At 35.7% G+C, this 16,118-nt stretch overlaps 1 protein-coding gene across 3 annotated transcripts in view; it reads left to right on the top strand.

Annotated features, from left to right (window-relative positions):
- The window catches only part of ARB2A (ARB2 cotranscriptional regulator A), a 419,560-nt gene that overhangs the window by 24,590 nt on the left and 378,852 nt on the right, over positions 1–16,118 (top strand). For 2 of the 3 annotated variants that reach the window (XM_082651758.1, XM_082651757.1), the window contains exons 2-3: positions 5,890–6,013; positions 13,689–13,790. In XM_082651758.1, the coding sequence (XP_082507884.1) occupies positions 5,908–6,013; positions 13,689–13,790 (208 nt within the window). In that variant the 5' untranslated portion in view covers positions 5,890–5,907. The remainder of the gene's footprint in view (positions 1–5,889; positions 6,014–13,688; positions 13,791–16,118) is intronic. The other variant, XM_082651759.1, reaches the window with a different exon arrangement.

Below are 16,118 nucleotides of genomic sequence, written 5' to 3'. Positions count from 1 at the left end.
ACTTTTGACTCTTTCTTTTAGATGCTTGATTTGCCAAAGTACTGTGAGGAATGATGGGGAGTAATTTTTTTTTTAATAGTTGTATAACAAACTTGATGAGTAGTTTGTTTCAGTTTGTTTCCAATTTAGGGATTACATTTTTTATTGATTTATTTAATTTTTTATTATCATACAGTTGATTTACAATATTGTGTTAGTTTCAGGTGTGCAAAATGATTCAGTTATATATATATATATTTTCAGATTATTTTCCATTAAAGGTTATTACAAATATTGAATATAGTTTCCTATGCTATACAGTAAATCCTTGTCACTTATTTATTTTATGTATAGTAGTTTGTATTTGTTAATCCCATACTCCTAATTTATCCTTCCCCCCCTCCATTTCCCTTTTGGTAACTATAAATTTGTTTTCTATGTCTGTTTCTGTTTTGTATATCAATTCATTTGTTTTATTTTTTAGATTACACATATAAGTGGTACCATATAATATTTGTCTTTGTCTAACTTGCTTCACTAAGTATAATATTCTGTAGGTCTATCCATGTTGCTGCAAATGGCAATATTTCATTCTTTTTTATGGCTGAGGAGTATTCTGTTATGATGGGAAGTAATTTTTATCAATCTTAATTCTGAATAGCAAACCAAATAGGTTGAGACAATTTTGGTGGACAGCTTTTGTCTGTATATATGTAATCAACTTCCTCCAACTTGTCTAAACTCCAAATTGTAATACTCCCTGATGACATAAATTAGTACACAAGAGTGAAAAACTTTTGTAGGATAAAGAAACTAGAATTATTTTCCTAGTTGAAATTGAGTAGTTTGACTCTATCAGCCAGTTGTGGCAGTGACCTAATAAGATAATGGATGTGAAAGGACTTGGTGACTTTGTAACATGTGCATTTAGGAGATAGTCGGAATAGTGTTCTTCTTTGGACACAACTTTAATCTGAATGAAGGTAGAACTCACATACTTGAACTTTTCCAGACATACATTTTAATAAGATTAGACAAGCATATAAACAAATTATATTAAAAATTAATTTAAGTTCCATTATAATTATATTCAATATAGTCTTGGAAACCCAAGTCAACTCAACAAGTACTTATTATGGGGCTTAATTGTTTATTCTAACAATTCACCCAAATGATACACATTGAAATTTTCTCATTCCTATAAACTGGATGATGAGAATATCCTTTTTGGCGTTTGAGCACGTAGTAATTGGAACCACATTATTTCTAATGTTATGTGGATTACTAATATTTATAAAGGAATTTATAGTTTGTAAAATGTTTTTGTCTACATTTTTTCATATGATCTTCATAATCCCCCTGTAAAGGGAAGTGCTCTTATTTTCTTTGTTATTCCCATTACTTAGGTTAGAGAAGTTGTGACTTTCTCAAGATCACTCAGCCACTAGGTGGTGGAATTGAGGCTAAAAACCTGAATTTCTCCTCCCAAACCTAAAACATCACTTTGCTTGAGAAACTAAGGAATTACTTTAGGTGTGTTTGGATTGGAACAAGATATTCCTACCCTGAGCTAAACCTTGACCCACATATAGATTACATTCTCTGTAGAAGCCACCATTTTCTATGCACTAAGAGCCCATATTACCCTGGGCCTTGTCTTCCATGTCTTCTTCAGCCTGATGCCCTTACTCTTCTTTAGCCTCTTCCCCAGTGCCCATATGTCTGTACACACACACACACACACACTATCACACACACTCTCTCTCCAAAACATACATTTTTCACACTATTGACTCAGAACTATAAACTGTCCCGGATTGTTACGAACTAAACGTTGCTGTTGAGGGACTTCTGAGTAACATGCATATTTTAACTGTAATTTGGGTAGATGTTTTGGTTCTTCTTAAAGCTGTGGTACCAGTTCAATTACTGTGTTTTTGATTGCAAGTAAGCTTTCATGAGCTGGATTTCAGAGCCTGACTTAGCATAGATTCTTTGGGGGACCAAACCAGCTCCAGGGGTCCCAGGGACTTAACCCAATTTTACTCGTCCTGTGATATGTTTTGTACTTTCATCATTACATTCAGAATGTGAGGTGGAAAGGCCTTCTGTTGCAAAATAATCTATATCTAGGTCCTATTTAATACCTATCTAAAAACAAACAGATGTAGGAAACTAAGGCTTCTGTGTATCTTTGTGTACATTTTATAAGTGCTCATGCCATATTTTGAGCAAATAGGGCAAATAAGAAATATTCTACTGTTTCATGTTTTGAAATGCTCACTGGATAAAGATTACACATGACAAGTTATTTATAGCTTTATTTATACATAGTGGATTCTCTGTTGGAACCATAGAAAGGAAGAAGATATGATAATTGCTTTGTGTAGTTTGCGGAATGAAATTGCAAACTGAGATGTTTTGAATCTAGTTTATATTGTAACCATTTCTAGGAAACCATATTTAAACAGCAGTGGTTATCATGAAGTATACAGCATGTCAACTGTGTCACAGTTCACATCAGTAAAAACCTTCCACCACTTTATTCCCTATAACCTAACCTCCATCAGATAATACTAAATAAACTATGTCGAGTGCACGTATTAATATACATACATCAAATGTATCAAACGGCTTGCTGGCTGCATTTGCAGTAGTGTTTATCTGTGGTCATGCATGTTATAACTCTGAATTTTTATGAGGAAAACTAAATTGAGAATTTATAATGTTCCTGATTTAGTTTCACCAGCTGTGCCACAGCCAAGGAAAATAACTCAAGAAGATAAAAATCTAACAGTGAATAAGAAGGCGATAGGCAGTTTGCTTCATGCTTACCTGCTTTGTATCTGCTGCTATAAAGTTTAGGGTCAAAGATAATAGTTAGTAGTCTCCTAACTTATATATCATCACTTCAGTGAATTGCAACGTGTGTTTTTGGGTTGTCTTGTATAAAATGAGCATAATGATTATTAATTGATATTTGATCTTGGGAGTCTTAAAAATGATTCTTTAAAATGTGAATTGTATTTTTTTCCCTATATCTCTTACTCATTTATTTGTGAATTTGACAAATATTCATTGAGCTCCACAATGTATCAGACATTGTGCTAGGGACAGTCATGATACCTGTCCTCATGAAGATCAAAGTCTTAAAGGGGGAATGTGTTATTAAACATTGTAGAGCAGTTAGAGCTTTTTATCAAGTTTTATTGAGATATAATTGACATATAACATTATGTGTATTTAAGACATATAATGTGATGACTTGATTTATGTATGTTTTGCAAAATGATTACCACAATAAGGTTAGTTAACACATCTATAACCTCACATAGTTAGTTTTTTTTTGTTTTGTGGTGAGAACTTTTAAGACCTACTCTCTTAGCAACTTTCAAGTATACAGCACAGTATTGTTAACTTTAGTCACCATGCTGTACATTAGATCCCCAGAATTTTAAAATATGAATCTTGAAAATGACTCTAGCATCAAAACTATTTTATAATTTCGCCTTCAGTGAAACAATCACAATGAAATAATAATAAAAATTGTTCTGTTTAGAAATTAGACAATTTGAGGCCAGTGAAAAATAACCTAACAGTTTACATTTAGAAGAAAACTGAATTGGCAGAGGGATAGAGTAAAAAAATGCAAGAAGTCTCCTATAGATAGTTAATTTGGTTTTGGAATTGTTAGCAAAGAGCACTGTATGGAATCTCTATCATCATGAACATTTCTGTTTCATTTCTGCTACAAGATGGTAGATAATGAGTTGCTGGAGAAACGTGTACACAAGCATGTGGGACTTGACAGATAAAACTAATTCCTGAATGTAAATAGATAACCCTTACAAATATTGCTTTTTCTTTTTTTGTTTTGCTGTACGCGGGCCTCTCACCGTTGTGGCCTCTCGCGTTGTGGAGCACAGGCTCCGGATGCGCAGGCTCAGCGGCCATGGCTCAGCAGCCATGGCTCACGGGCCCAGCCGCTCCGCGGCATGTGGGATCTTCCTGGACCGGGGCACGAACCCGTGTCCCCTGCATCGGCAGGCGGACTGTCAACCACTGCGCCACCAGGGAAGCCCTTTTATAACAGTGTTGTAATGATCAGTCTGGGTCTCATATATTTTATTTGTGGCAATTTGGTAGTTTCATTTGGTCACGAGAGAGTAAGCCCCACCCGGGCCGTGACCATGTTTTACTCACCATTGCACCCTGGTGTCTTGCACATTGCCCACCCTATAGACAAAAATACGTGTCTTGAAGGAATATAGACATATTTCATCCATGTATAATTTACAGAGTTTTGAGTTACCTATTCACAGAAGAAAAACAACAGCTACTTCCATGCTAAGTGAAAATGCTTTCCCAGTCAAAAATAGTCTCATATTTTAGTTATTCCTAGGTTAGGAAACTTCACATTATTGAGAAACAGTAATACCACTAGTAATAGCAATGATCAGCTGTACACACCTTCTGTAATATTACTTCTCAACCACTATTATATGAGCTACACTTTATAAATGAGGAATCTGAAGATTTTTGAATATTAAGTGATTTGTCCCTGGCCACAGAGCTGTTATTAAGTAGTGAAGCTAGGATACATTTACAACATTTAAAAAATATAAACCAGCATGTGTCGGACACTTAATTACGCATCAGGCACTATACTAAATGTTCTACATTTAACCTCATTGTAACACCATGAGGGAAGCATGATTATCATTTACATTTTACATATGTGGAAAGTGAGAGAAGTTAAATAATTTGTCAAGGACACATGGCTAGTTAGTAGTAGAGCCAGAGGGCCCTTCCTCTTATACTACCCCACCTACAGTTAGAATTGAGATAAGGGCAGCATTGCTTTATGACGCTGGGAATGTTCATAGTTTAAAAATATTATTTTAAGTATTATTATTATTATTTTAAAGCATTTCCTGCTCTACTCTGTTAATTATAAAAATGCCTCAGTTTTTAAAGATAATTGTACAATATACCTCTGAGTGGAAACTGAAGTTTGCTTTTCGGGTAGTAAGTAAATCAGTCAGAAGAATATTCAATCTTGTTTATCGCAGTTTTTATGTTATTTCCTTAACAGTATGGATTGACTGTTTTAATTTCATTTAATTTTTTTCCACTGTATGTGTTGCATTCTTTTCTTTTAAACTTTAGGAATAGTGTTTTGGGTTTTTTTCCCTGTTTGTGGGCACCCTGGGAGAAACTATTTATAGTTTAAATGCCTTCCTTTTGGCCAAGGCAGAGCAGCATTAGATTTTAATAAATCGTAAGTTTATATTACGATTGTTTACTGGAGTGCCATTTATAGAGTATGGCTTCCAGACATAGAATTTGACATAGTTTTTTTTTTTTTAAAGGTTAATTTTTTCCCTTAAAGTTGTATTTTGAATTACACTAGAGGTAATTTATGGCTACCTTAAGTATTTTTCTCCTTCTGCCTGTCTGCATGTCCCGGGAAAAAAATATTCTGACCTTGTGCATGACATGCTGACAGTTTATTTTAAAAGAAATGTCAAGTTTTAGAAACTACATGGAGATATTTTTAAGAACATTAGATGATAGGGAACTACACCTAAATAGTAAGTTTAGCTCAGTTCAGTTTAGCAGCATTAGGTGTCTGTGTGTATAGTGTTGTGTTTGGTGATATGAGAGACATCAAGATGACAAAAAGTTGATACCTTTATCCTGGGGCTTGTAATCTGTTAGGTGACCCAGACAAATACATAAATAACTATAATGCAAGGCAGGCTATGATAAGTACTACGGCATAGGCATCAACAAAGTGCAGTGGGAAATCAGGATAGAGAGATTAATTCCAATTGGGAGGATCTAGGACTTTCTCATGGAGTAGGTAGGATTGAGTAGAGCTTAATTTATTGCTTTCATTCATTCTAGACTGTCTTCTGAAGATTGATGTCTATTTCCTTGAGGTCTTTAATTTTGTTGCCAATTTGGATAAGCATGGCACACATCCAGCAGGGAGGTCCAGATGAAAAAGAAAAGACAACAGCCCTGAAAGGTACATACTTAATTTGCTTTTTCAGGATATTTTCATTGTGCCTAAGGAAGGTATAGGAATATTTAGGTGACCTTACATTCATTTCAATTCTAAAATAAGAATATCAGTACTTAATCTATTTGTAATTATTTGTATACCGTGACTACCTCAGTGTCTGAGATATAGTATGTACTCAGTAAATAAATCATAAAATCCTGTGATTTTACAGATGTAAGAATTCTTAATGCTTTTCTTATTCCAGGTCATGTATTTAACAGTAAAACTAACACTAGTGGTCTCTTGAGTCAAGACTAGTGCCCTTACCATATTTTTGTTGTTTGAAATGTCATACTAGGTTAGGATAATGATCCTGTATTGTCTTTGTGGCATTAGCTCTAGGGATATTTTATGAGATTAAGAAAAGTTAGATTAAGAAAAGTGCGGGAAAAGCAGGTTGTGGTGGCGATGGTGGAAAGCAAGCATTAAGTTTTTGACATATTAAATATTAAACTGAGATGCCACTTAAACATCAAGCTGGAGAAGTAGAGTGTAGAGTTGAGGGCATTTGGGTTGGAGATAAAAGTTTTAGGAATCATTAGCATAGAGGTAATATTTAAAGTTATGGTCCTAATTGAGATCACCAGGGATGTCACTGTAGCCAGAAAGAGAAAAGGTCTGAAGATTGAACCGTGGGACATCTCGATCTTAGGGTCAGGAAAATGAGGAAGAACTAGCAAAAGAGGCTTAAAATGAATTTCTAGTAAGATAGGCTGAGACCTAGGAGCAAGAGAGAGATCCTGAACACGTAGTGAAGAAAATGAGAGTAATTACTTTAGTAATGATTATAAACCAGCTTAGATGAGGACTGAGAATTTAACTTTGGATTTGACAGTGTAGAGGTTATTGATGGTCTTCACAAAGAGCTTTTCAGTGAATTGATGGAAATGAAAGTCGTATTGGAGAACTTCAGTAGAGAATGGGAAAAGAGGAATTGGAGACAGTTATAGACAACTCTATAGATGGTTTTACTGCATGTATGTATGCTGCTGAGAATGACTTGCACACTCAGAATAATGGTTAATTTAGGAAGGAGGATAAGGGACATGTGTGTTTCCATCTAAATAAACTCGCTGGGTTTCCACTTAGATAGCTTTTGTGCATCTTCAACCTTACTTGATAATGCGAAAATTTGATCTCTCAAGTTGTGGTTCCAATTTACACTTCCACAAGCAGTATGTAAGAGATCAGATGGATTTTTCTGGATTTTAGAGTTAGTACAGTGACATTAAAAGAATATGGATAGGGTCTAAATATAGAACTATCTGGATTCAAACTCATTTTTTTCCCACTCACCATGAAACAAATTGCTTAACTTCTCTAAATCTTTTTCTTCATTGGTACAATAGGAATACAATGCTTAGCACACATGAGCTTGAAATGACTAATGAGGGAGTCAAATTGAAAATATTAGAAGATAAAATGGCAAATGCATAGTAAAGTGTATTTTAGAACAAATTGACAAACTGAATAAAACTTTGTCCCTAAAACAGTCCTATTTTCAATTTTTTTTTTTATGGATTATGGTTTTGATGTCATGTCTAAGGACTCTTTGCCTAGCCCTACTTTGTGAAGATCTTCTCTTATGTTTTCTTCTAAAAGGTTTATAGTTTAGATTTTACATTTAAACTAATGATGCATTTTGAGTTAATTTTTATGTAAGGTATGAGATTTAGGTCAGGGTTTTTTGTTTGTTTGTTTGTTTGTTTTGCCTATTGATGTCCAATTGCACCAGCACTGTTTGTGAAAAAGACTGTGTTTCTGCTATTGAATTACTTCTTCACCTTTGTCAAAAATAAATTGGACATATTTCGGTGGGCTTATTTTGGGGTGTTCTATTTTGTTCCATGTATCTGTGTCTGTCTCTTCTCTAATTCATACTCTCTTGATTACTGAACTAAATGGTAAGTCTTAAAATTGACTAGAATGATTCTTCCCACTTGATTCTTATTCAGAATTGTTTGGCTTTTCTAGGTCCTTTGCCTTTCCGTGTAAATTTTAAGAGTAAAATTGTCTATAACCACAAAAAGATAATTTACTGAGATTTTGATAGGAATTGTGTTTAAACCTATAGACGAATGTGAGAATTGACGTCTTTACTATATTGAGGTTTCTAGTCCATGAACATGGAATGTCTGTCATTTATTTAGATATTTGAGTTCCTTCATTGATTCTTTGTAATTTTCATCATGTAAGTCTTACACATTTGTTACTAGATTTATACTTATTATATATATATATGTATATATTTTTGGCTGCGTTGGGTCTTCATTGCTGCTTGCAGTCTTTCTGTAGTTGAGGCAAGTGGGGGCTACTCTTTGTTGCAGTGTGTGGGCTTCTCCTTGCGGTGGCTTCTCTTGTTGTGGAGCACAGGCTCTAGGCGCATGGGCTTCAGTAGTTGTGGTACCCGGGCTCAGTAGTTATGGCTCGTGGGCTCTAGAGCACAGGCTCAGTAGTTGTGGCACACGGGCTTAGTGGCTCCGCAGCATGTGGGATCTTCCCAGACAAGGGCTCGAACCCGTGTCCCCTGCATTGGCAGGCGGATGCTTAACCACTGTGCCACCAGGGAAGTCCTTTATTATAATTTTTTTAGAGTGATTGTAAATGGTATTGTGTTTTTAATTTCAATTGTCACATGTTTACTGATAGTTTCTGGAAATATAATGAAGTTTTGTGTGTTGATATTATATTCTGTGACTTTGCTGAAGTCGCTTATTAGTTCTTGGGGTTTTCTTGGTAGATCCTTGGGATTTTCTATGTAGACCATCATGTCATTTGCTAGTTGGACAGTTTTATTTCTTCCTTTTCAGTCTTGCTTTTTTGCACTGGCTAAGACATCCAATGCTATGTTGAATAAGAATAAGGAGAATGGGGCTTCCCTGGTGGCGCAGTGGTTGAGAGTCCGCCTGCCGATGCAGGGGACACAGGTTCGTGCCCTGGTCCGGGAAGATCCCACATGCCGTGGAGCAGCTGGGCCCGTGAGCCATGGCCGCTGAGCCTGCGCGTCCGGAGCCTGTGCTCCGCAACGGGAGAGGCCACAACAGTGAGAGGCCCATGTACCACAAAAAAAAAAAAAAAAAGAAGAATAAGGAGAATGGACAATGGACACTTTTTCCTTGCTCGCTAGGGGTAATAGTGAGTAGTGCCACTCCCATTTTCATCCCTTAATTTCTAGACCTGTGAATTCTGGCTGTGGGAGAAATAGCACTGTATTTTGGACACTGATTCAGAGTATATACAGCCTTCTAGAGAATCTTGTTCCAGCCCTGCAGGGTTCTGCCACCCAGCTGGCCCTGTAACTGAGTCTTCAAAAGGCAGTCCACCATTCTGTCAAACTAGCTGCTTCAAGATGGTGGGGAGCATGTTAAGACCAGTGAGTTCCATGAGCATGGGCCCATTGCCACCCTTCTTTTGCTGTAATGTGAGTTTCTTGATCAGAAACAATGTGGTGTGGAATACCATGATGGTGGATAAAGCCTTCTGTAAGTCCACGGGTAGCAGATTTGGCAGAAGCATTGAGTGCAGGGACGGCCAGTCTGTATCCAGAGAAAGTATCTATTCCAGTAAGAACAAAATGCTGCCCCTTTCATGATGGAGGTGATCCAGTGTAATTAACCTGCCACCAAGTAGCTGGCTGAGCACCCCAGGGAATGGTGCCATGTTGGGGACGAAATGTTGGTCTCTGCTGCTGGCAAATTGGACACTCAGCTATGGTTGTAGCCAAGTTGGCTTTGGTGAGTGGATGTTCATATTAACTGAGCCCCCATATGACCTCCTTCCTTGCCACCATGGCCACTTTGTTCTTGAGCTCATTGGGTGATGACAGGTTTGACTGGTGTCCACAGAATGGATCACCCTGCACACTTGATTTTTAAAATATTCCTCTGTTGAGGTTACCTTGTAGTGAGCATTCACTTGGGACACAAATATCTTCTCATCTTTTGCTCATTCAGGGAGGTCTATCCACATACCTCTTCTCCAGATTTCCTTGTCACCAATTTTCTAGTCGTGTTCCTTCCAGGTCCCTGACTGTCCAGGCAAACAATTGGCCACAGCCCGTGAATCATTATATAATCACATGTCTGGCCATATCTCTTTCCAAAGAAATGGAACAGCTAGGTGCACTGCTCTCAGTTCTGCTCACTGGGAAGATTTCTCTTTACCACTGTCGTTTAGGGATATCCCCAAAAGGGGCTCTAATGTTTCAACTGTCCACTTTTGGGTGGTGTCTGAATATCATGCAGAACCATCTATAAACCAGACTCAAGTTTTTTCTTCTTCTGTCAACTGATGAGGGCTTAGGTGCACACTGATGGATAGAAGGCTGTGTAGCAGCAGTGGAGACCATAGGCATTTGGGCCACTTCTTCATGTAACTTACTTTCGTCTTCAGGGCCTACTCAGTCCTGATCACATACATACCACTTCCATTTGATGATGGAATGCTATTGTACAGACCCAATTTTATGACTTGGTGGGTCAGTTAACACCTAGTTCATGATGGACAGCTACATGGTAAGTTGGTAGCCCGTGGTTAAGTGTTCAGTCTCTACTCAGGCCCAGTAGCAGGCCAAGAGGTATTTCTCAAAAGGAGAGTAGTTACCTGCAGTGGATAGCAAGGCTTTCCTCCAAAATCCTCAGAGCCTGTGCTGTGAAGGCAGACGACTGATGTCCTAGCTTGAAGACAGTCATACAGAGAGTGGGAATTCTGTCTTACTCACCTTCTATTCAGGCCTTCAATGGATTGGATGAGGTTCATCCATATTGGAGGTGGGGGGCAATCTGCTTTACTCAGTCTACAGTTTCAAATGTTAATCTCATCCAGAAACACTTTCACAGACACACTCAGAATAATGTTTAACCAAATATCTGGGCACCCAGTCAAGATGACACATAAAATTAACCATCACACCATTCATCTGTCTATGGAAACTGGTTGCTTACTCCTTTTGGCTGTTGTGAATAATGCTGCTGTGAACAGGGGTGTACAAATATCTGAGTCTTTGTTTTCAATTCTTTGGGGTATAAAATGGTATTTTTATCCAGTTACTGCATATGCTTTGTTGAAGTTTAGAATTCTAGTTGCTAAATCACTTTAATCACCAGAGGCATGTTTTAGAAAAAACAGTTGTGTTACATCTGATATGTATTTAGGTTATAAGAATTCAGTTGTACTGTGTTTTATAGGCGATTGAAGGGATTTTCAATGGAAATGTTTTATTATACTTGATTTTTGCCTAATCTACTGCCTTTGGAACCCAGTCTCTGTAAAATGCAGTTATATAGCATTGTTTTCCTTTTACAAAGCAGAAAAATAATTTCTGACAATTTCTTTCTACGTGTCTTCTCAATGCTAATGAAATAAAAAAAAAATCTAGTTCTCCAGTTGACAGAGGAGAAGTTTGAGCAATGCGTATTTGTTTAGTTGTTCATTTTATCATTCAAAGGAACATTTTGGTCAAAGCCAAAGCATATTTCTGTATTCAGAAGAGTTTATCCTTTTTATAAGGTAATGAAGAGAGGGGGTACACCGTTTTAGAGTTTATATAGCACATAGAATAAAAGTATGGGGATTTTGAAAGAGTACTGAGTTAGGTATTGGGGAATAAATTTATTTTATTAACCCCACTTTACTATTAAGGTCTAATTTTGGGCGGGCCATTTTACCTCTCTGAGCTTATTTCCTTGTCTCAAAGACAGTGAAGATGATAACACATGCTACTACTGTATAGGGCTGTGATGGTCAAGTGAGGTAAAGTATGTGAAGTCTTTAAAATGATATATAGATGTTAGATGGCATTTTATGATCTGAGCTGATAGAAGGAGAAAATGGATATTAGACATAATACAGCTGCTTATGTATTGGACGGTTTTTGTGTGTCTGATTAAAAGGTTTCTAAATTTTGAACTGTGGAAGATGACTGTGAAGTAAAGGAATTCAATTCATTGGAAGGAGAGATGTGAGAATCTTCAAGCCAGTTTTTGATATTAAAAATCTTCTATTTTACTCTGTTTTGCAAAGATTTACATGTTGTTCAGAGCTTTAATAATGAATCAGAAATTTGTCAGCATGTATCTCTTGGGCCCAGTATGCATACTTTGTGACATTTTTTTATTTTACTAGACAATTTGCAAACCTTTTTTTATAAACATGTTTGTATGCTGAAAATGGTATATTTTTGTGTGAGTTGAGGTTTATCTGATACAGCAGTTTGAAGAATTTTAAACAATGACTTTTAAATTTTTTTTTTACAAGTTTTTTGATGTCTTATCTTTGTGTCCTACGGAAAGACCAGAGTCTGGAGGTAGACAAACTATTTTTTCCTCTAGCATATTTTTATGATCTGTACAGATGGATTTGTTATATCTGTGTAAATGAGAGACAGAAATAAAGTGTTAATTCTGAGGTTCTTCTTTTGTTTAAAAGAAAGCGGGGACTGGTTTGCTATACTATGTATCCGAGGAGCTCTTTCTCTTCGGGAACTTGAGTTAGATTGAAAAAAATCTCAAAATCTAAACTTAAAAAACAAAACAAAATACATCTTTTGGGAACTAAATAAATTTGAAGTTTATCTTTAATTTTTCCGAGTTTCCATATGACACTAAGATGACATATAGTAAGAATTTTTGCCTCATCCCATGATGATAGCCTAAAAGAGATCATTAAATACTGTCTACAGACTGATTTTAGGGCTGGGGCAGGGAAACTACGAGATAAGCCTGCAACACCTTGTAGTAACAGGAGGTAACGAAATGCTCACAAAATAAAAAGATGTGACTGAGGAGCCATGCCGACTGTATGTACTGTGGTGTCCTGGGTGGGATCCTGGCACAGAAAATGGACATTAATGGAAAAACTGATGAATAATATCTGGGCTTAGTTAACAGTAATGTACCAACATTGGTTTCTTCCTTTTGACAAATGTAGCCTTGTAAGGTAGGATGTTAACAATAGGGGAAACTGGGTACAGACACTGTCTGTACTATCTTTCAACTTTTCTGTAAATCTAAAAAGATTCAAAAATAAAATGTTTATTTACAAAACCTTGGTGACAGTTTTTTTAATTATGTATAATCAAATGATGTGAAGAATAAAAACTGTTTTGTGTTAGCCAGTTTTCTCCAGTTAGCATGTTTTAGTTTAATATTATGATCTTCTAAATATTAAACTAAAACATGATTTTAGATTACTCGAAAAGAATAATATGCTATATTACCATTATTTTTATTTTTAAGTTCCCTTATTCATAGTAGTTTCATTTATATGTAAGATTTAGTGACCTTTTAAAAGTCATATTAACATCTGAAACTTTTAAAATGATAGGAGGTTAATAAGGTACAAATTAATAGCTGTATATTTTGAAGGGAAGAAGTTAATAATTTACCATAGTGGTACATAGGATCTAGGTTGTGATTGTTTTGAGAATTATGGTTTTGAAAGTGCTTATGTTATATTGATACTGTACCTCATCATAATATAGCACTTTGGGAACTTAAAAATGTAATAATCTTATCAGTTAAGGCAACACATAAAAAGTAATCTAATAGAACAAAAGAATACTTAAAATAATTTAAAATATAATCTTTGTTATCAACTATGAAAATGAATATAAATAAATTTCATGTAATTTCTTTTCTAGATTTATTATCTAGGATAGATTTGGATGAACTAATGAAAAAAGATGAACCACCTCTTGATTTTCCTGATACACTGGAAGGATTTGAATATGCTTTTAATGAAAGTAAGTGGTGTATGCTATATGCAAGATTTGTTTAACAATGCTAATAGAATCATAGGACAGATATTATTTGCTACTTTTATTTGCCAGCTAGAAAGTTTTATGTGTTTCTTTTGAGAATAATGTCTTATCCTTCTATGATGAAGTTCTTCAGTCAAGTAAAAGAACCAACTAATAATTTCCCGTAGTTGTTAAGTCACTTAAACCAACGAACGTGAATTTGATTCAGCTTATGTATTTTCAGTTTTGAGTGTTCAGCTCCCTTGTATCCAGCTGGAACTCCCAATTAAATTATGTAGAAAGATGCTACTATTTCACATGTTATTTAAAATGAAATGACTGGCAATAATTATCTGTGACAATATTTTAAAGCATAATACTCAATTCCATGATTTTTTTAGGCAACATCCTTATTGTAAAGTTTGTTAATTAAGTTCTGAATAAAATAAGCTTTGCACTTGGGATTTGGAATAACATACCATAGATTGCAAGGATGTTTCTGGAACAAAGCACAATTAAACTCTGGATTAATAACATTGTAGTACTTGAAGGATAATGTTATTACAGGCCAGGTAGCATTTGAATTGCAGCTTTCTACTTGTTGCCTTGCATTAACTAAATTGGTGATTTGTCATCACTGTGTTTTTTTCAAAATTTTACATGCAGTTATTTTATTCTGTTCACATTGACGATTGTCATACAACATACAAAAAGTACAAAAACCCAGTTCATTTTCTAATACCAGGTCAGAGCCAAGTTGCAAAAGAGGACTGTACAGTAAGTTACAAGAAGAGTTCAGGTGTCCTGTACAAATCATGCTGCCTGTCGCATGGTGTATTTAAAGCTGTACATATTGCCACAGGAGAATGTCTTGTCTTTGCAGCGTCCATATAGTTCCTGCCGATGAGGCCTCCTTAGATTCATGTGTCTGTACAATATCAATTATAGGTGTTAGAACTTATAGTGACAGTCTCTGTGTACTAGAATATTAAATGAGTTTAAACAGAGCATATTAGAAACTTTGATCTCTTTTCTGATACTAATTTTCATGTTTTTTAATAAAGGATATCTAATGGCAAAATATGTGTGAGTAGTAATATTTTGTTTTTAAAAGAAATTTTATAATTTAATTAACAGAGTCAAAATTGCTCTGAGACTAATGTTGCCTCTACCCCTCTAAAACAATTACCAGACTCCTCTTTCAGAACAGGGATTGGGGGAGTGTGTTGGTACTGCGGGTAAATCATAGAACTATGTTTGCTTTATGGATAGAGGATATCAGTTCTCACTGAAGTCTGTCTTTCATCTTCCTTGAACATTTCTTAAAGGGAGTGAAAAACAAAGAAGCAATACACTTTTCTCTCTCACTTTCCTATCAGATACATTCATACACACATCTTTGCTTACATTTTTATACCCTTGCATGCACATGCTCTGTACTTACACACTTTCAGACACACCTACACCTTTGCACATGCAAGTGTACTTACACATGAATGCATATGGACCCTTGCACACACCTATCATTTATTTTTTAAATATCCTGGACACTGTCTTGCATAAATATAGACTTACAGTATGAGGCAAAGATTGTTGCATTCCAAGGAGAGAATGTTTTATGGATCTTATTTTTAGCATGATACAGTTCAGGGTTGAACTCAGAGTGAATAGTGAGTACTTTTTCAAAGAGGTGAGGTTCTGAAACCAGGAAACTGGTTTCAGTATTAAGCTGCTAAAAGGGCAGTTCTAACTTAGTATCCCCAGAGACTTTTTTTTTCAGGATTTATAATAAAAAAACTTTTATGAAAGCTTTGAATTGAAACTTTCATTACCTGATTGAAGAAGCTTCTAAATTTTCTAAAGAATTTTAAAGTTCTTAGTTGGGTAACAGAAGAATTTGGATACAGAGTTCACCCTAAGGAAAAAAAAATTTGTAACGAAGGGGAAGAGATTCTTTTTACCTGCATCAAACTGATACCTTGTTCTTTCAAATCACTTTACCTTTTCAAATACTCTTTGTGTTCAAAATGCCTATTTAGCCATTCTCCAGTTGTTGGAATTGTATAAGGCCCAGCTCTTGCTTTGGAAGATGAAGGTGAAGGCTTTTCCCCTTTTCCCTCAACCCACACACACTATATATACCTCTGTACAGTATTATGAGGAAGCACACGTTCGTATCACCAAAAAAAAATATTTGGACTCAGCAACAAACTGAGTTTGAATCTTGTCTTCCATGATAGCTGATATTTATTGTACTCTTACTACATGCCAGGAAGTGTCCTAAATACTTTCAATTTATTAATTTATTTAGGCCATTGATAGCTTATTTTG

This window comes from Grampus griseus (assembly GCF_964374135.1).
Source record: "Grampus griseus genome assembly, chromosome: 3".
Classification (NCBI taxonomy): Eukaryota; Metazoa; Chordata; class Mammalia; order Artiodactyla; family Delphinidae; genus Grampus; species Grampus griseus.
The sequence above is the reverse complement of the archived record's forward strand: the minus strand, read 5'-3'. Positions and strand labels throughout refer to the sequence as shown.